Source organism: Nelusetta ayraudi, unplaced genomic scaffold (assembly GCF_046127955.1).
Source record: "Nelusetta ayraudi isolate G7.1 ecotype Tasmania unplaced genomic scaffold, CSIRO-AGI_Nayr_v1 ptg000006l, whole genome shotgun sequence".
NCBI lineage: Eukaryota > Metazoa > Chordata > Actinopteri > Tetraodontiformes > Monacanthidae > Nelusetta > Nelusetta ayraudi.
In genome coordinates, this window is record NW_027466056.1 from 3,717,467 (window position 1) to 3,737,609 (window position 20,143).

Here is a 20,143-nt window from a genome sequence, read left to right on the forward strand (position 1 = left end):
TTACCATCTGACCTCGTGTCGATGCTTAAATGTTGGGTTATGATTTTCTGACTAACATCCGCTTTGATCGTTTTTGTTTTTTTTCCTTCAACAACAGGTCTATCCAAGGAAGACGCAATGGCCGCCTATGTCAAGGTGGTGGAAAAGCTGAAGGCAGATTCTAAAAGTTAGACGTTTTTGTTTGAACATTTCGAGCAAAAAAAAACAAAACAAACAAAAAAAACAAGATTCTTGCCTCAAATGTCCCATCTGGCTGTGCGCTCATGGTAAAGCTTACGCTAGCAAACGATTAGCATGCAGGCTGCGAGCAGTGAAAATCTGCTGGGCAAATAAGTGTACTATTGACACAGCCAAACTTGCCCACCCAGCTCCTCATCACATGCTAAGCTATGCTAATCGCCTGCTGGCTGGAGTTTTTAATTCAGCCTTGGAAGCGGCGGCACTCGTCTCGACTGTCTCATGGGAAGTCGGTTAAATTGCAAGTTACAGAATATGCTGCGTTTGTATGTAATAAATAAAGAATTGTTCTTTGGATATTAGACTGGGCTTGCTTCTTGTAGCATCAAAATGCAGGTACTACCCGAAAAATTAGAATATCAAGTAAAAGTTGTTTTATTTTGGCAATTTAACATAAAAGATGAAACCAACACATTTTATTGAGCCATTACACGCAAATTGACATCTCAAGCAGTTCCTTGTTGTAACTTTGCAGATTAAGATTTTCAGCTTATTAAAACCACAAACCCACAAACTTGTAAAATTTGAGTTTTTTTTTTTTTTTTTAAGCTGCAAGACCTGATCAGCAAAATGCAAAGAAATAAAAACTTGAAATATATTGATTTGCATATTATTCCTTTATGTAATATGTCAAATTCACCTTTTCAGTTGAATTGCAGAAATACAGCAACCTTTTCAGGATATTCTAATGTTCTGGGTAGTACCTGGACATGATGGTTACAAATGACACAAACACTTGGATGTGATAACCGGTGCAATTAACTTAACAGGCCTGGAAGTTGTGGTGCAATAACAAAAATGACTGCAGTGCTCCTTAAATACAAAGCTTTATAACTTAAGCAGTGCAAATATTCTCATTAAGTGCGTGTGGTACAGGATCTGCTTGTGTTTTGTTTTTCTTTGCAGACAGAAAGCCCTATAAGTGAGTGACTTAAGGCCCCATTTTTTCTTTTGTTTTTACTGACTATTTAATTCCCTTGATGAACCACAAATGTGAAAAGTCCATCCTGCACTTCTTCAGCATGCTCCAATTTTTCACTTGGTGTGCGCCAAAAACCACAGTTCTTAAAAAGCAGCCCTTTGGTGACCAAGGGCAGGTTTCCTTCATTGTTACCTCATCTACCGAACATTGCATGATCTGTTGTTGGTTCCACTGTCTGAGCCTTGTTTTTGTCCCCTTTTTCAAAAGGTGAAATGTCCTACAGCGTCGGTTTTAGCAAGAAGCTAAAAGCCCAGCATTCTTGGTTGCAAACAAAGGGCTAAAATATGCAGTTTCTGAATATCTTGGTGAGAACTAATCATGCAATCACGCGAGATGAAAAATAAAAACCTACATTTCTGGTGCAGTACACGGAGGCCTTTGAAGCTGCTATTTACAACAATTACATCCTCCTTCCCCAAGCTCAAGTTCTTCAGGACGAGGAAACCGTGTTAGCTTCTGCGCTTGGCTCACGTTTCCACGGTATCCAGCGGGAGCGTGGTGTGGGAGGTGGCCTGGCCGGCCGGCGGGGTGCAGGGCAGCAGAAGGACCTGCGTCTGGGGAGAGCTGCTGTGGCTCAAGGAGCCGTGCTGCTGCCTCCGCCGCCGCTGGCTGGGCAGGTGCTGCGTCAACCGCCACCGTCTCCAGCGCCTCTGGAGCTCATGCTGCACCTGGAAAACGGGCAAGGCTGCTGTGTTTGGCACTCTGAAGAAATTGGTATGTACTGACGTGAATATGATTAAAATAGTTTATGGTTTGGCCTACCTCTCCGTTTAGGAAGCAGTAGAGCACGGCCACCACGAACCCCTGAAGACACGAAGACACACGAGTGAGTCCAGACTAGCAGAAGTGGTAAAAGTATTCACATTCTGTACTGAAGTTCTTTAAAATATGGATACTTGTGTAAAGAATACTCTGTTAAAAAAAAAAAATACCGCTCAACTCCTTGACTAAAGTAAAAGTAAGGAAGTACAGGTACTTAATGTACTTATTGAATAACACCTTTGTTGATAATTCTGCAAAAATGGGAGACCTCAAAGCCAAGGTACTCTAAAATATAACCCACTTTTATATTTAATGACACAACAGCATGGTTCAAATAGCTCTACAAAAACCTTCACTTACTTTTAACAGAATTTGTATCTGTTAAGCAAACAGAAAAGTAACAAGCGTGTTTTTCCAATGTAATAAGTAGAGACAGATATTCACCGATGTACAAATATAGTTTGTGAAAAGTTGTCATAAAAAAAGAAACACTCAAGCTTTGTGCTTTGTTACTTCCCACCTCTGTAGACTAGTTTGCCCGAGTACCTCGTACACAGTTTGCCCCCTTTTTTTGTACCTGCGTAGACGACAGCGCCAGCTCGGCAAACGTCCATATCTTGAAAACGGAGCTGTTCACTTCGACGGGGAGGAAGACAAAGAGGATGCAATGCAGGCCGAACAGCGCCACCAGGAAAAAGGTGGATTTGATCAGCCTCCTGTTGGAAGGGGAAAAACACTTCTCAGAACCCACTGCTCAGCCTCTAATGTCACACAACAGCATTAAGAAAGGAATTGTGTTTGTGTTGCTCACTTGTACTGGCAGAATTCGTTCCTCTGCGCGTCAGACATTCTCAGCTTGCCCACCAGGACCCTCAAAATGCCAAGGAAGAACACCAGGTTCATCTGAAACCATCAAAATATAGTGAGAACTCCAGTTCTAGATTGCAAAGGTTTATTTATTTATTTTTTTATTTTTTTTAAATATAAAATTCTTTTTAAAGGGCAAAGGAAAAGGGGTTTTACGCATATAGTTAGAAGGACTGGCACCCGCAGTATCCACCAGATCCACAAGTGTCTCCTGGTTTCCCAACAGCTTTGATAAAGACATCAATTAGTGTTTTTGAAAGTATTTAAAACCGCATTTCTTTCAAAGTTGGGAACACTATAGGCCCTTCTTTACCCTTCATCTTCAAAAAAATACTTGGCGCAGCCCCAAAAAGCAATGACAACCAGCGGCACACCTGCAAAAAAAACAAAACAGAAATCAAACAATTCTTTGTTTCACATCGACATCTTAAGCCGTGCCTTTAGTGTGCTGTCTCTTTCCTCACCCCAGCTCAGGGCGATGTACCAGGCGAGGTGCTTCTTCAGTGAGAAGAAGGAGCGGCTCACCAGGGTGAACAGGAAGTGGCCCTCCACCAGCAGCCAGGTGTAGTTAGCCAGGATGGAGTAGTTGGAGAGCATCAGAACCACCTTACAGGCCGCCTGTCTCCAGGTGAGCGAGGACAAGAGAAAAATAAATAAATAAGAAAATAACTTAAATTGTGTTTTCCTGATAAAACTGTGCTTCTTAAGGTGACATTCTGCACTTGCATTTGGTAAAGTTTTGCACGTTTATTTATTTATTTTGACAAAGATGATCAATCATAACATTAATTTTCTGTTTTGTTTTGTTTTTTTCTTTGACAAAATGCATCCACTTTTCGGTTAGCATTAGCCCCGGGCCGAACACTTTAAAAAAAAAAAAAGAAAAAAAATGAAATTAAAAAGCTACAAAGTTATGATGTTTGCTTTAGGCCATGTTGGACTTTTTCTTTAGTTGGAGCTGGCAAATATTTGTATGACTGCCAAACCAAACAAAGACTGTAGACTTTGTAAACATGTCATGTTAGCATTAGCATCACTAGCTTCTGTCAATTGAAAAAAAAAAAAAAAAAGAGCTTTTGACAGTTTTATAGTTCTACCAAATTCTCCCCCTTTAATTTTGAGTTTCTGTTTCTGACTCTGTAAAGGCCGGCGTCTTTCTATCCCGTTTCGTACCGGATAGTAGTCGCAGTGGTACCGCTCCTCATTGAAGAGCAAGGAGTCTCGGACAAAGATGAAGATAGCCCTCAGGATGAAGGAGATAAACATCTGGATGTGGATGTAGTTCCTGGTGCAGTGCAGCTTCCTGGGAAGACGTCAAAACGTGTTAGAGGCTTTTCAGGGCAATGGAGGAGATGTGGGGGTGTGTGTGTGGGGGGGGCTTAATCCCACCTGAAGAGGCAGAAGATGGCGATGGCGATGGTGAGGGCGATGAGAGAGAGCGCGTAGCCCACCGTGTACATGGTCTTCACATAGGAGAAGTACATGTGCGAGCCTGAGGGCTACACAGAGAGACAGCAAAGGCTCCATTTAATTACCCGGCACAACATTTGCCATCAAACAAACACTGGCCAGGTATGGACCGATGCCGCGTTGATAACATTAAGGAGAAATTTGATTTCAAGTGAGGCGTTCAAGACTCGGACCTGCACACAGTGTTTTCCCCAGCCAATTAAATTACGTGGACAGGATGTGTGAGGCTGCAGGCGGCATTTGGCAGAGAAAGATCTCTCAGGCCAGCCTGCGCCAGTGTTTTTGCTCAAGCTTGTGCCGCTGCTGACCTCTCCTATGAAGAGTAACGTGTCGTTGAAGGTGTAACACGCGTCCTCGTGGGGGACGAGCGGGTGCGTCCAGCCGTCGGCGGTGCAGTTGCGATGCACCATCCCTGCGAGGCAGCAGGACAATGCTGTGTTAGTGCAGGCCCGTGCGTTTCAGCCACGCAGGAGAATCAATAAGGCTTTGACTTCTGTAGATGTGTCATGGGACGGCAGGCTTCACTGTGTGTAGAACATATCCAAAGCACATACACTTGTTCACACGCGTGAGTTACTGGTAAGCAAACAGCTGTGTGACCGAACGCACAGCACTTCAGATAAATTAATATTTGTATACATGATCTCCTTGGATAAATTCATCCCCTCGGTCGGGCTTTTAAGTGTTTTACGGTCACAGCTTCTCATCATTACACTTCTTATCATAGGTTTCCTGCAAGTTTTCCTCTGACTTTTATGTGTGCCACATCTCACCTTCAGAATTGAAAAACTCATGGTCAGGGCACGGCTGGGAGACGATTTCTCCAAGAGCGGCGGGTGGCCAGCAGTTCAGTTTGTCCCACATCCCCTTACAGTGAATACTCTTGTTGACTTGGTAAGTAAAATACAAAAAAAACCCAAACAAAACAAAACAAAAAAAGTTAAATTTTTCAATTTCATTTCAGTGACTCATATTAAATAACGATATTGAAACATACATTATAATGAACGGCCACTAGATGTCAGAAGAACACTTTTTTTTTTTAATAGCCTCATTTAGTCACGTTCATGTGCTTAATTTCCATTTATTTTAAAAATAAAAACGTTTAGTGACCCGTATATATTTTTTTAATCATATAAGCTGTTTTGTGTTAGAAATGCGCGTTCTAATTGAACCAACCTGTTGCTTGGTGTGAATTTAAACGCAGCAGCTCTTCAATGCACTTTTCCTCCTCTTTCATCAGATTAGCGTGGGAACGACACCCCGAAGACCAGTTTACCTGTAATTTTAAACAATGACTACAGTGCGAAAAATAAAAAAGTACAATAATTACTGTGGCTCTCAAGCCACTTGAATTATAAAACAAAAACAAAAGGTTCTTCACTCACCTGCTGTAAAAAGAGCGCTCCTACAAGTGCAACTTTTTCCATGTTGTCACACCGCGTCCTTGTTTCACATTAAAACAACGGCCGGCGGCCCCTATTTCCACACCTTTAGCTTCATGTTACATAAGAATAGAAACAACGATATCCCAGTAGACATGAGATGTCTTAGGAAAATAAAACGAGGACTCGCTCCTAAAGTTGAAAATAGCTCACTGGCGATTTTTTTTTTCTTTTTTTGCTACCCAGACGGCTATAATAAAACGGCAACTTCCCTTTGAAGCTGTCAAAATAAAATATATTGACGCCTAAATATTTTCGCGTAACGGCGAAAACGTCAAGTTCCTATTTGCGAATGACGAGTCGTGGCTGACAAAATGACGTGCGGCCGGATGTTTTGGACACAAAAAAATCAAACGGACGCAGGGGTAGTTTGCTGTCCGCGCTTTTATTTTGAAGGCGTAATTGAGTGGCTGTCGGTGTCCTTTCGAGTTCGCCGCCTGCTGCCTTCCAATCGCGCTCCTCCTCGGGATCCTCGGGCTCCGCCTCCTTCGAAGCGCCGGTTCCTCGCCATGGTAACCGCTGTGTTTGAGGAGCCGTGATCCACTGTGATCCAGGAATCCGAGTGCGCATGTTTTCCTGCCGTTTTGGTTATTAATGCAGCGAAAACGATTGTCTGGAACCTGTCGACGGGAGTTTAACGTTTATTTATTAATCTATCTATCCGTTGTAACGGCTTTCATCCCAGATTAAAGTACCCGGCTGCTGTTCTGTTGTCTGAGGGGGACCTTGTGAAAGGATCACTGCTTTTTTGCTCAGTAACGGTACTGTGTAGTATGGGCACAGCAATCAATAGACCTACCTGGGTGTAAGTATTTCAGTATATATAAACATACGAGAACTAAGAACTAGAACTAAGTTTAGCTATTTTTGTTAAGAGATTCTGTCTAGCCTCACTTGTGTTTGTAGGTGAAACGGAGCCGGCTTCTCCGTAATGATCATAATACGCGAGCACTCTCAATATAAGAGGCGGCTAGTTCAGTCTCAAGCTTCGTGCTTCCTCGCGTTCACGGCAGAAAGGACCCCGAAACAACTCGCTCTGACCCGACAGACGATGAGTGTTTTCATTTTTTCAAGTCATATGTAAGAATAAGTAGGTGCCTTTGGGTTTTTTGTAACACCAGACGTCGATGTACTCTTCTTTGTTGGTGTTTAGTGGTCACCTTGCAAACCTGCGCAGAGAGAAATGACTTCACTCTTTAATGTTTTACACCTTGGAAATATCTAATCAACAATGTTTTTGAAGTGCCACGTTTTTTTTTAATTTGGCACTTCAGTGTTTACCCGTCCTAACAAAATCATGTGTGCAAACAGTGATAAAAACGTTAGTGTTTGTTCTTCCTGGGTCTCCCATCAGTTTTATTGCTCCCTGGAAGAAACTGAAAGTTGAGCACCTCAAATAAGGACGTGCAATGACTTAGTTTGAGCTTGGAAATAGATTTTGAAACACGCTTCTTCTTCTTCTTCTTCTTCTTCTTCTTCTTCTTCTTCTTCTCTGTCCTCCTGCAGCTGCCAGTTGTCTCTCTCATGAGGGGCTGGTGGAGGTGACCCCCTTTCTGCCAGGATGGAGGTGGCCCTCTCTGCTCAGCGGATGCTGTCGGAGCCCCTGAGGAGGGGCACATCTCTGCCCTTGACCCAGCTGGTGGAGAAGACCAAGGCCAGGGCTGGTGTTCCCAAGGGCCGGCCAGATTCAAGTAGCAAAACTATTCCCTTTGCTTTCTTTTTTTCCCCCATTCTCTTATTGTTCCATCCTAATGGTTTTCCATCACATTTCCACAGAAGTCAAACAGAGGAGTCTCAGCCTGATTCAGACAGAGCCGGCAGAGCTTCACTTCAGTGGCTTCCAGCTACAGGAGGAGTACACAAAGACCCTGGTGATGAGTACTGTCGTGTTTGAGGCAACCACAGCAGGTCGAGATGTTTACGTGAATTTTCACCTTCCCCCATCCTCCCCCTCCCCCTCAGAAACTAATCAACGGCTCGTCTCAAGTGCTGAACATTCAGGTGATTCCCACCCAAACGGATCACTTCCGTACGTCGTGCTCCCGGAAGGTGAGCCTCGTTGCCTTGTTGAGTTTTGTTAACCCGAGTAGAGAGCACGCTGCCGCTGCTTTCTTGGCTGTGTTTTATGAAGATCCTTTGAAGCATCATATCTCCCTCCCCCCCAACTTGAAGTGCCGACTGGTCCCAGGTCTCCCCTACACGCTGAAGGTCACGTTCCAGCCTGACGAGTGGCGGTACTTCTATGACCGCATACGGGTTCACTGCAAGGTGAGGCCTCTGCAAAAGCTCAGGGGAAAATGTTGCGTTCAATTGAATTTGCGCCCGTCCTACAATAGAGTGATGAGGAACTATTTTCCCTCATAAAAAAGAAAATTGCTCATAGTATTTGCCATTAGTCGAAGTTTGATGACAGATAATATTTTTATTGAATTTCAATGAATGAAAATTACAGACATCACAATTACCACCACAATTATTACATGCATATACTACCACACATCAACTAAACAGCAACACAAAACAAAACAAAACAAAACAAAAAAGTTTGATGAAAGATAACACGCATATACCCTGTGGCACATCTGGTGATGACCATTTTGTATACACAGATGTATATATACATATATGTATATATATATGTATATATGTTTATGTATATACATATATATGTATATACATATACATATATATATAATATATGTATCTACATAAACATATATACATATAGAAACATATATATATGTATATACATAAACATATACAGTGTATATGTGTATATGTATATATATATATATATATATGTATATATATATATGCATGTATATATACATACATTTTTACAGTATATATGTACATCTGTGTATGTATGGATATATAAATACACACACACATACATATATACATACATATATATATATATACATATATGTATATGTATATATATATATATGTATATATATATATATATATATATATATATATATATGTATATACATATATATGTACATATGTATATGTTTATACGTACATATGTATATACAAATATATCCTTTTTCACACATTTTCTCTGTCCCTCTCCTCCATCCCATCCGCGCTTCCTCAGGAGGAGGAGAACCTGATAATTCCGGTCCATGCGTACCCCGTCATCACCGACCTGCACATCCCCTCTCGCATCGACCTCCCGGCCGTCCCGCTCGGACAGAGGTGCGTGTGCGCCGCGGCTTCCTGTTTGCCAGAGCGATGGCCTGTCGCTTCAGATCCTTCCGTGCAGCTGACCGTGCTTCCTTTCACCCGGTGTTAAATCAGGGGAGTTAAAAAAAACAAAATGAGGAAAAAAGAAATACTGAGCACAATTTCTGTTATTTCTTCCTGTCTCCAGTGTTTGTCATGTGATCCCTCTGAGGTGCGGCTGCCCCGTGGAATTTGAGTTTCAGGTGTACATCATGGAGCCAGACAAGGCCTTCTCTGTGCATCCTCTGACAGGTAACAGCCGGTAGAAAAGTGAAATTCATTCAGTTTTTTAGTCTTCCAACAAAAACCAGCCTGCGGCCTATTGATGGGCTCCTCAGAAATGATAGAGGTCCACCCTGTACTTCCTGGGCCCTGCTCAACCTTTTGGAAAGTGTGCACCAAAGCGTGCTTTTGTGGGAATTAGCCCTCTGTGATGTCACAAAGGGTAACATTGCTAATATCTATCAACAACTAAAACCAGGAGTTGATCTTGTCTACATCCAAACATGTGGAAGCTGCAGGCCGGCTTCCTTTTATAATGAAGCAAAAACAAAAAACTAGCACTTTTTTTTTAGTAGGGGGTTCTAGTCAGAGGGCTAAATAAGTTCTTTTCCAACAATTTGTATACATTTCTTTGATGATTAATCGTGTGAGTCCGGATCACGTGAGTCTGGGATTAGAAATAAAGATCTGAAAATGGGTTTAAGTGACGCACTTGTATATTTTTCTAAAGATAACAGTTGAGCTGAGTACTTGAGTACCTTGCATGTTTACAATTTGCCTCGGAGGTTCACAGGTTTTTTTTCCTAGTCGGTCTTCTCAATTAGCCTCCTCAGGGAAGAGCTGCGTTCTCTCAGCGCGACTCGACCGGTGCGTTTGTGTATCGTACAAGTCACAACACAACTTGAAGGATGCCCCTCTCGCACACACACACACACACACACACACACACACACACACACACTCACACGCACACACCAACAACCCAGGCAGGGTTTTGCAGTCTGGGAAGCATCACAACAGCGGGCGGAAGCAGCACTCGGCTCTTGAGCAATGGGGGGGTGGGGGGGCAGCACAAAGCAGGAACGGAAAGAGATACGGATAAGTTTCTATGTGTTTTGTTTTTGTCGTCATCCCATCGTTCTGGCCCGCCCGCCCGCCCGCCCGCCAGCCGTCCCTCTTTTTGAGAGCGCAAAGTCTGAGGAACCTTTTTGATCAGCTCAGTCAGTCGGACATGCGGGAGGAGGAAGTAGGGAAGTGGTTTGCAAAGAGGTCAAGGGTCAGAGTTCACATTGCCCTATTAATTATTACTTATGTAACCTTATGTCCCCATGTCTGGATGTGCTACTTCCTGATTAGTGCTCGGATGTCCCTCCCCCTCCCCAACCCCTCCCCCGCCCCCAGGTGTGATCCCGGCCGGCGGCGAGCTGCAGCTGCGCGTCACCTTCACCCCGGTGCAGTACGAGACGTCCCGCATCACCTTCCAGCTGATCGTCTCGCAGTTCAACACTCAACCCTTCCTGTGCACCGTCACCGGCTGCTCGGCCCCTCACCTCGCCCTCAGGTCGTAAAAAAGGCACCATAAAACCAAAAAGCTGGCAAATGCATAAATAAACAACAGCACGAAAAGAAAAAAGATCATTGACGGCAGTTTTTTCTTCTTTTAGTGACGGTTAAAAGAAGAAAAAAAACAACCTTGCAGCATATCTTGAATGACTCTTACGCTTTTTCGCACCCTTATCTTATCTCCCGCCGCTATCTGTCTCTTTTCTTTCGCACACCCCCCCCCTTGTCTTTTTTTTTTACTGCCACCCTCACGGGTGAAATCAGAGAAGACGCCAGTAGTAGAGTCCGACCTCAACTTGGCCTCCTTTAATTGGGTGGGAGGGCGAAAAACAGTGGCCTGCCGCTCCGCATTTGTTTGTTTTTTTTGTTTTCTTTTTCCTCCTTTTTTTGCCGTCAAGTCTAAACCCCTTTCCGTTCCCATGAGGAGGCCGGTGCCATCCATCACCCAGCGGCTGTCTCGCCGTTATCTCCCCGACCGTCCCCTCCGACAGTTAATAATTCATGAAACGAGCTTGGCCGCCGGGCCGCCGACATCCAGACGGATGTGCTCTGCTGCGGATGTTTGGCCTATGAAAAAAAAAAAAGTTGCCCGCAAATGTTTGTTGTTGTCCCCCCCCCCCACCCCCCACCCCCGGCCCTGCCCCCCCTCCGCCGTTGGAAGCCGACAAGCGACGAGAGAGACGAAGAAACGGCGGAGACTGCGCTCTCGCTCCTCACCCCCCCGCCCACCCCTGCGGTGCCTGACATTTGCCAGCGCCACGCTGTGATCAAGGCTATTCTTAGGCCGAGCGGAGTTTGCTTTATTGACTGGCCGTGCTTCCGCGTTCGCTCTCCTGCTAATCTAATCGATCTAACGTGACCCGATGTGACAGACGGAGCCGCCGTAAATCTTTGTTACGCTTTCAATTTGACACTCTCGCTGCTACGCTCCCGGGCGGAGGAGCGGCGGGACGGTGAATGTGGCCTGTGTTTCTGCTCCACAGCGAGCTGAGGAGGGAGCTGACCCAGGAAGTGGCGGCTCCTGCAGAGGTCAAACCGACAGGAAGCAGGAGCAGGCTGCGGCCGCTGAAGCAGGCGGACAAATCAAAGGTATACATATATATATATATATATATATATATGTATATATGTATATATATATATATGCATATGTATATATGCATACATATGTGTGTATATGTATGCATACATATATGTATATATATATATGTATATATGTATATATATATATATATGTATATATATATATATATGTATATATATATATATATATATATATATATGTATATATATATATATATATGTATATGTATGCATACATATATATATATATATATGTATCTATATATATATGCATACATATGTGTGTATATATATCTGTATGTATGTATGTATAAATGTGTATTATATATATACACCCACACACGCACTTTCCTTTCCGTCCACAGTCTGCAGAATAGTTTTAATTTTGGTTCCGCATTCTCTCCTAAATGATCAACACTACCTCCCCACCACACTCAGACGTCGAGAGGCCAGGACGTCGGCAGCGCCCCGAAGCCGGTGGCGGACGTCTGGACGCCCGCAGGCGTGGCCAAGATGCTCATCAAAGACGGCAACAGGATCAGCTCCAAAGACCTGAAAGAAGGTTTGGAAGAGAGTTCGATGATGCGTTCACGTCCACGTCCACCCCCTTGCATAAATGTCGCCCTTTCCAACCCACTCTCGTGCTGTGCCACTCCACCCCACCCCCCGCACTCCCCCCCCGCCTTCCCACGTCAAGCCTTGTCCGGCAGTGGTGTTGGCGTGCAGGACCGGCAGCTGAGAGAGGCCATCTTCCTGAAAAAGATCCAGCGACACATCAAGGAGGAGCAGGCTGTCTACATAAAATGGTGAGATGACCCAGATTGCCCCAAATACTGCTATTCCCCTCATAAAGCAGCACTGAGGCCCTGTTTGGCACGGACGTCTCCTTGGACCACCGCTGGAAACAATTGGTGAAGAACTGCTTTTATCATCTGCAAAATATTGCTAAACTGAGGTCCATGATCTCAAAATCAGAAATAGGGAAGCTGGTTCATGCCTTCGTTTCATCTCGTGTCGATTACTGCTATTCTCTTTTTGTGTGTTTTGATCAGAAGGCTGTTAATGGCCTTCAGACTGCAGAACACAGCAGCAAGGCTCGTAACTGGAGCAAAGAAATGGAATCATATCACCCCAATTTTATACTCTTTACATTGGTTACCAGTTCATTTTAGGATTCCTTTCAAGAGTTTAGTATTAACTTTTAGAGCCCTCAGTGATCAAGCAGCTTTGCACATCACTGAACTGCTGAGACCCTACTGTCCCTCGTGTGCTTTGAGGTCATCAGATCAGAAACTCTTGATGGTCCCTCGCACCCATTTTTAAAACGCGAGGTGATTGTTCCTGCCAGGCCAGTGCCCCTCGCCTCTGGAGTGCACTTCCACTGACCTTACGCAGCTTAGAGTCCACTGAAGGTTTTAAGAGTGAACTTAAAACTTTTGCTGTGCCATTGTGTGCTCCCTGTTTGTCTTCTCTGGATTTTATTGTTTTTATTGTATTGTATTTTATTGCATTTTACCACCGCTGCCCTAGAAATAAAATTTACTTACTTCATTTTTTTTTTACTTACTCACTAGCGGTAAAGTACATGTCCTAGTGTCATTTTTATAGCACAGGCGTAGACAAATTATGGCCCATTTTGTCAGAGAGTTCCATACCAAGGAGCTTCAAAGACCGAGATTTTGTTGAACACTTTTGTTAATTTTCAATAGACATTACAGCACGTTTTCTACACATCCCATGATATATTTTTTCTTCTATGAGGTGGCTCACCAAAACACTCCATCCATCTGCTCCTGCTCCGGCCCCCTTTGTCAAATTTAAGAACCCATTGTGGCCCATGAGTCAAAATGTTTGCCCAACCCCTGCTATAGCAGCATCTTGCTTTCTTCCTTTTTGCAATTTATTTTCAACTCCCATCCAGGCAAACTCGCCTCGGCAAAGACCCAGTGTCCCCCCAGACCAGGAGGAAGATCACCGAGGAGAGAGAGTTCGCCCTTCACGAGTACAGGGTAAATCGTCCCTGCGCGCGGGCGCTAAAGGCCCAGCGTGCTTCATGTCGCAGCATCTGGTGGTCGGTAGGCGCATTGCAACCAATCTCCCTTCTTCTGGATCTCTTGTCAATACCAGCTGTGACTGGGACACGCGATGGTATTCTTATTCTCAGGAGTCACAAAGCGGAAGGTGACCTGGCGGCGAGCGTCCTCGCCGTCTCCCAGCTATGTTGTTGACACAGCGCTCGCAATTTTACAGCCTCTTTATGGCAACACCTTTACGATGGGAGGCCCTCCGCTGGGACAACCAGCGAGGCCGTTTCGATCCGTTCACCTGGATTCCAGCAGAGGAGTCGTAAAAACAGTCATCTGCTTGTTTATTCCTGCAGCTGTGACGCTGCCACCAAAGGCTTTCCAGGCCTCTCTTCCACCGAGCGTTGATGCGATAATTAAATCGGATTCAATTTGGAGGTTCCCACTGTGACTAAAGTTCTATTCGCCCTTCTCGATAAAAGGCTATTGCTCTGTGTCGGCCACGGGCCTCTCAAACATGTTGCAGTGCATTCGACTTTTACTTCTGATCTCACTTGCTCCCTCTGCAGGTCAAAGTAGGGGATGCAGCGCCGCAGGAGGACTCAGCTGCCGGGCCTCCCGAGCTTCTCTCCCAAAGACTGATCCATGAAGCCGGACAGGTAAAACATCTCCTCTTTGGGGGTTGATCAGCGTCGCTTCTGCACTGAGGACGCTGACGTTGCCGCCCTGACTCGTGTCTCGAACTGTCGCGCAGACGTGCGAGGGGGCGCCCACCTTCCAGTTCTACCCGGCTTTTCACTGGCAGCTGAGGCGGCGGGTCCTCACGCTCTTCCAGCAGGCGGCGCGCAAGGTAACTCTGTCCCTTCAGCCCAAGCGCGTTGAAACGCTGCACGTACTGTTTTCTTTATTGTCGATGTGTGTGAGGACTGTGAGTCATCACACACATGACCTGTTTGAGCTGAAGTGGACTTTAGTTTTGCTCAACGGGAGGACTTGGGTTCCGTGTTGTGCACTCCAAGACTTATTTGAAGCCAGCCAAGTGGACGCAGCCCTTTGCTATGTGCTACAATGAGACATTTAAAGCAACAAACAAAAACACTTAAAGCTCAATTTAATCAGCCGGTTGCGTTATAATAATGTTGTGCAGATTGATACTGGGGTATCGATGCTTGAGACCGGACGCTTCTGCTATCAGATTCTCATCTTCAAGTATCGATACCTTGGGGAGTCGAGACTGACTGGCATACTTGTCATTTAGCGTGCAGCGTTCTTGCATCTTATACACAGTACTTACTGTTTTGCCGCTCTGGACTTTTGAGCATCAGTCTACAGTTTTCAATGTCTACTTGCCACCTAAATGTAAAAAATAAATAAATGAAAATCAGAGGTAATGTGTTGTTCAGCACTATCGTGTAGCTCCATTTGAAACACATCATTTTTGGACATACGCTTCCATATTCCGAAAGTTGTGGACACCTTCTCAAGCATTTTTTTTTTTTTTTTATCTTTACAACTTTCTGTATATAAATATATGAGCAAGATATATGTAATTATGCAGCAAAGAAAAACACGTTCAGTAACTCTAAATATGCTTTTTATGCTATTTTGAAGAATTTAAATATAAAACGTGTTTGAGTTATTTTACACTTTTGTTGTTTCCTACATAATGTTGTGTATGTTCATACGTAGTTTTGATGCCTTCCGGCTCCTCTCGTCCAGGTGGTGGTCCAGTGCCGCGCCGACCAGAGGCTGGCCTGCCTGAGGAAGCTGGCAGGCGGCAGGAAGAGCGGGCACTCGGCTTCCAAAGGTTTCTATCACCCTCTGATCTCCTCACTCAGGCCTAATCTCATTGGGCTCACCGGCAAGGCGCGCTTAATTGAATTTTACTACTGGAGGGGGGAAATTGAGATGAATTTGCCTCCTGATTTCTAGGAGGTTCTTGCAGCATACAACATGCATGCGCGCCCGAGGCGAATGGCAGCTATCCACGATGCATTTAATCATACGTCTCTGACTCATCATGACAAATAGATCCAAAGTGTTTTTTTTTTGAATGTTCTCACATTCTTTCTTAAGCAAAAAAGGAGGACACGGACGTTTTGGAGATTTCTGCGGACAGAGTCTTTCCGTTTGCCATCCCGCTTTTCCCCGACAGTGATGAACTGCTGGTGAGTAGGAAGTGTTAAAATTGCTCTGTCAGTCGGAAGGCGTCTCTGATACAACAGTCCTGAAAGAGGCTCGGTTTTCCAATTGTAACCAACTTTATAGCTTAAGTATATTTACACTTCACTTTCCGAGTGGCTCCGTGGTGGGAAGCCCCTCCGAGCGAGCGCCGTTGAGCAAAAAAAAAAAAAAATACGCCATTTGTCTCCTCTGTGTTTCCAGACTCCCATTAGCTTGCGGCCGCTGCCTGTGGAACCAGTCAAAGTGGCTGTGACAACCAAAGTTCCTATTCTCAAGCTCCAAGTAAGTGACCCGATTACCAAAATAAGATTTTTAATTTTTTTAAAAATGTATTTATTTTTTCATAAATTAGCCTCCTTTGCCAGGCTACCAAGAATCACCCCCGGCACTAACCCAGCTTGCCACATAAAGCCAAAAGTGCCCTTATTTGGGTCATTTGATGGGTCAAATTAGAACAAATGTTGCATCCTTCGGGATGCGACAATCACTAGGACTTTAACTTTAACTTTATACAGATCAAGGCAGTGTCTTCTTCTACTTCACATCAATTTGAGTGCCTCGTAGCTCTGAAACGATACTGCAAAGTCCTTATTCCAAGCTGTTTTACTACATTGCGCCCTTGTTTTGTCGCCGTAGGTTCCGCAGCGCTACAATCTAATGGGCTACCAGCCCGTGTTGGTCTGGGACGCGTTCAATTCTTACATCCCTCCGACTCTGGCCCGGCCCCTCTGGGCCGCACCTCTGGTAACAAAGCACCTCATGCACCACAACAGGTCAATATCAGCACAGGGCCTAATGATGTTTGTTTCAAACCCTTTTATTTGTTCAGGATGAGCCAGCGTCTGATGAGGACCAGTCTCCACAAACAGCGCCCCCTGGGGCTCTGGAGGAGGAAGCTGCCAGTCTCCCCCTCACTGCTGCTGCTTCAAAACCACGAGGAAGCCTCGTGAGGCTTTTTAACAGCATTTCCACAGAACACTGATGTTGTTGTTATTATTTTTTTGGTATGTTTATGAAAGTTATTCCATTGCTCTGCTTTAGAACCCTACCCCTCGCCTGCCGTCCACTGAAGTGAACCTGGAAAGTGATAAGGAGGTCCCCCTCTGCCCTCAGCCCAGGTTGCTGGGCACATTTGGAAGTTATATTTTTGCTGCAATCTGTTATTGATTTGTTTTCTGATTTTGATGAATGTTATCTTTGTTTTTTTTTTCTTTCTTAGCTGTACCACCCCTGAGGCCAACACGGACAGAAACACTCCATTGTCTCCTGGGGTACTTCATTTTGGAGTTTTCCCTTGGGTTTTTAAAGCTACTGCGCGCTTTGTGTTCCACATTAATCGGGTGATTTCCATATTTCCTTTTTATTGCTTGACCCTTTGAAATCCTGCATCCTTTTTCCCCTTCAGACAGAGGAGTCAAGCTCCAGCTGTCCTTCCGGCTCACCTGGCTCCACCCCTGACTTGGCAAACCGGTGGGTTTTACAAGTAGCACCCACGTAATTAGAGCTTGAACTTGGAAAGAACCACTTTCCCACACGTCATGATGCAAAAAGAAATGATGTCAATTGATGTTTTGTATTTAAAATTAAAAAGAAAAAGAAAAAGAAAAAAGTTTCCAGCTTTCACCACTAGAGGGAGCGCCATCACCACAGATATATTTTTTGAATTGGCGCCGTTATTAACATCTTCATTCACACCACAACCGCCAATGGCCTGTGCCTATTTACATTACCTGCTGCCTTAACACACATTACCTTGAATGAATTGAAAGGTCATACGAGTGAGCTCTCGCGTGACTTTGTGCTGTTGTCTGCTAACCATTCCTCTTCGCACCAGCCATTGAAGTCTTGAGCTGCTGCCACCTGGCTGACCAGTAGTCCAACGTCTGATTGGCCAACTGGGAATGTTGATGGATTGTCCAGTGGCCTGCCAATGGGTTTAAAAAGGAGACTCACCTGGAAATCGTGGATGCAGTGGAACTGAAACTGCACAATGGAATCAACCCACAGCTGCTAAATGTCTTTCTCTGTTCTATTTGGCTCTTTTATCACTATTATTTACCTTTTTCTCTCATGCACTTGTTTCGTACTCTGGCTTGATGTCTTCCAAATGCCTTGAGTGTGCTCCTCACCATATGTGGAATAAATGAAAGGACTTTGGGAAATGCTCTCAGCTAAAGACGTCTTTGCTGAAATGGAGGTTTGTTTATTTACATCCAGTTTTAGTTGTAGCTTTTAACTACAAAGGAGCCACATTAAGAGTTGGAATGTTAAGGTTTACAGTTGAGGATAAATAAATTGCACTGTTTATGTGTACGTTCTGTGCATTTTAAGAGGCACAGAAGTATATAAGCTGTTTTATAGATTATATTTTCTACCAGTTAATGTCTTGGCAAAGCAGTTGTGCCTCACTGTGTCATTTGTTCCAAATTATTTTGACAGTAGTGCTTCACCGATGTGGTGATTATTACTATCTATGATATGCAGTGATATTTCCTATTACAGAGCCTGCCCGATGGCTGTTTATCTATATGTTCCCCACCTCCTGTGTATTGAATTGTCTTCTGCCAGCACTTTGCTGATTTATTTAAAGATACAGAGGCGTGTTACTAGCTCCGTCCTTGACACCGCAGGGTAGACATCAGCCCGTAAAGGTGCAAGCCGGACGAACACCCAACTTAATTTGAGTAAGTACAAGCCCGCTGGCAGAGTCCTTACCGAGGGAACATTTGAAAAAAGTAGGGACTCACCAATACCACTACCAATATCGGGTATCTGTACCGATATCGGGGTTGAGTGCTCTATTCACACTCGTAAAACATGTGCCGATACCACAACACAGATACCACTTGTATATGTATGTATGTATATGACAATTTTGTTAAATTGTGAGGACTGAAATGCAAGTACTCTTGTACTTGTTCTTTTTTTTTTTTTTTTTTCAAAGTATTTTTGGCCAGGTTGAGATTTTGCTTGGAACAGGTCGAACTCGTGCTAAGCTATGATGGGACTTTGGTTTCAATGTTCTTCAACAAGGTGATCAAGGTGTATCAAGAAAACAGAACCTCTCGTTTCCTTCACTGTGTGAGACTTCCACATTGTCTGTTGCTCTGACACGTAAGACACATGCCCTCCTGGCTGCCCAGTTTGACCCTTCCACCTGCCCCAGTCTGCCACGCCCACCCGGCTCAGCAGCACCTGCACATCAGCATCATACGGCCTTAAACGCTGTCATCCAGTGGTAATACAGCTGGTTGCCTTTTTATTATTTTTTTTATTGTGTGTACTATGAGCTATGTGATTCATTGAATTTTCCAGAGGGGAGGTATAGTCTATTTGCCTGTAGGTTGCTGTCTGAGCACTCGCGTTAATAGGCCTCTACTTTTTTCGACTTAAAGCTCCATCTAGTTGGAAAAAAAGGAGTACAAATTTTAGAAACGGCACAAAATTAATAAAACAAATAATTGTTCATGACAGACTGCATATTGTGCACGTCAAGCATGTCAAATAAAAAAAGAACAGTGCTGTGCTCGACTACCCTGTTGTGGCTGCTTACATATTGTTTTATTCTTGACGCAATTTAGATGTCATTGACGGTTGCTGTTTTTTTTTTTATTCATATTTTTCATATATACTGTATATGTAATTGCTGCCCTCTGCCGGCCGTGGTGCGCCACTGTTGAATAAAGCGAAGGAGGGAGAACGTTGTACGGTTGTAGGGATCTAATGGAATGGATTACACAGTGCGTTGCTTCACTGCCCCCTTGTGGTTATTATCACTGACTTGCCGTTTGACCGCTCTTGGGCCGGTGTGGAAAAATGCCAAGCTATTTTTTTTTTCTTTTGAAATACGTGTGCACAAATCAGGCGGCTCAAATCTGAGCCCTGGGTGTGAGAATCTTTGGGTTTCTCATTCAATTTTATTCCAATTCTCGAGATCACAATTCGATTCAAAATCAATTCCCCTGTATGAGCTGCACCTGGCCTCCTCCCAGCAGACCAAATCATCTGGGAAAAGTTACAGGTTTTTCTTTTTTTTTTATATATACTGAAAGTAAGGTGCATTTACGTGGGAAAACAATTCCTGAAAGAAAAATACAAAAAATAATTCTGCCATAAGAGGTCAATATACTGCCTTTTGATTACTAACCGTCCCTTTAACATGACAAAATAATGGTTTACAGGCAACTGAAAATCCCCATGCTGGTGGCATGTCCTAATGACATCCTCGCCTGATAAATGGCCGTCTGCACACCTGCGTGCCTCTTGTGCCTGTGCATTCAAGGGATTGGTTT

The 20,143-nt window shown here is 44.2% G+C and overlaps 3 protein-coding genes across 9 annotated transcripts in view; 2 read left to right on the forward strand and 1 right to left on the reverse strand.

Moving 5' to 3' along the window:
- LOC142881504 (acyl-CoA-binding protein homolog) overlaps positions 1-534 on the forward strand; it is a 76,793-nt gene extending 76,259 nt beyond the window's left edge. For both annotated transcript variants that reach the window (XM_076015828.1, XM_076015820.1), the window contains one exon: positions 98-534. In XM_076015828.1, the coding sequence (XP_075871943.1) occupies positions 98-171 (74 nt within the window). In that variant the 3' untranslated portion in view covers positions 172-534. The remainder of the gene's footprint in view (positions 1-97) is intronic.
- Positions 174-5,954, reverse strand: sctr (secretin receptor). 2 transcript variants are annotated; one of them, XM_076015799.1, is made up of 13 exons: positions 5,707-5,954; positions 5,498-5,597; positions 5,092-5,208; positions 4,492-4,730; positions 4,238-4,347; positions 4,022-4,151; positions 3,313-3,466; positions 3,162-3,222; positions 3,005-3,074; positions 2,793-2,884; positions 2,559-2,697; positions 1,982-2,023; positions 174-1,887 (listed from the first exon to the last, which is right to left on the reverse strand). In XM_076015799.1, exons 1-13 carry the CDS (start codon positions 5,746-5,748, stop codon positions 1,687-1,689), a joined length of 1,497 nt encoding a protein of 498 aa, XP_075871914.1. In that variant the 5' UTR covers positions 5,749-5,954; the 3' UTR covers positions 174-1,686. The 2 variants fall into 2 exon arrangements, with proteins under 2 accessions (XP_075871914.1, XP_075871922.1); XM_076015807.1 differs by having other exon boundaries at positions 4,627-4,730; positions 5,707-5,932.
- Positions 5,098-19,380, forward strand: cfap221 (cilia and flagella associated protein 221). 5 transcript variants are annotated; one of them, XM_076015756.1, is made up of 22 exons: positions 5,098-5,212; positions 7,270-7,454; positions 7,540-7,634; positions 7,726-7,812; positions 7,936-8,031; positions 8,867-8,967; positions 9,143-9,246; positions 10,399-10,558; positions 11,544-11,649; positions 12,082-12,217; positions 12,341-12,449; positions 13,565-13,652; positions 14,237-14,326; positions 14,422-14,517; positions 15,387-15,474; positions 15,744-15,835; positions 16,053-16,133; positions 16,488-16,595; positions 16,681-16,797; positions 16,893-16,969; positions 17,071-17,321; positions 17,686-19,380. In XM_076015756.1, exons 2-21 carry the CDS (start codon positions 7,325-7,327, stop codon positions 17,228-17,230), a joined length of 2,121 nt encoding a protein of 706 aa, XP_075871871.1. In that variant the 5' UTR covers positions 5,098-5,212; positions 7,270-7,324; the 3' UTR covers positions 17,231-17,321; positions 17,686-19,380. The 5 variants fall into 5 exon arrangements, with proteins under 5 accessions (XP_075871871.1, XP_075871846.1, XP_075871878.1 ...); XM_076015731.1 differs by lacking the exon at positions 5,098-5,212 and adding an exon at positions 6,358-6,568; XM_076015763.1 differs by lacking the exon at positions 5,098-5,212 and adding an exon at positions 6,358-6,568 and having other exon boundaries at positions 12,082-12,205.
- The last annotated feature ends 763 nt before the right edge of the window (positions 19,381-20,143 follow it).

Coding starts and splice junctions, on each gene's coding strand:
- sctr (XM_076015799.1), bottom strand. CDS start 5,748: ATGGAAAAAGTTGCACTTGTAGGAGCGCTCTTTTTACAGCAG. Junction 5,598..5,706: donor GAGCGCTCTTTTTACAGCAG/GTGAGTGAAGAA, acceptor TTAAAATTACAG/GTAAACTGGTCTTCGGGGTG. Junction 2,024..2,558: donor TGGCGCTGTCGTCTACGCAG/GTACAAAAAAAG, acceptor TCGTGTCTTCAG/GGGTTCGTGGTGGCCGTGCT.
- cfap221 (XM_076015756.1), top strand. CDS start 7,325: ATGGAGGTGGCCCTCTCTGCTCAGCGGATGCTGTCGGAGCCCCTGAGG. Junction 8,968..9,142: donor GCCGTCCCGCTCGGACAGAG/GTGCGTGTGCGC, acceptor TCCTGTCTCCAG/TGTTTGTCATGTGATCCCTC. Junction 14,327..14,421: donor TGATCCATGAAGCCGGACAG/GTAAAACATCTC, acceptor ACTGTCGCGCAG/ACGTGCGAGGGGGCGCCCAC.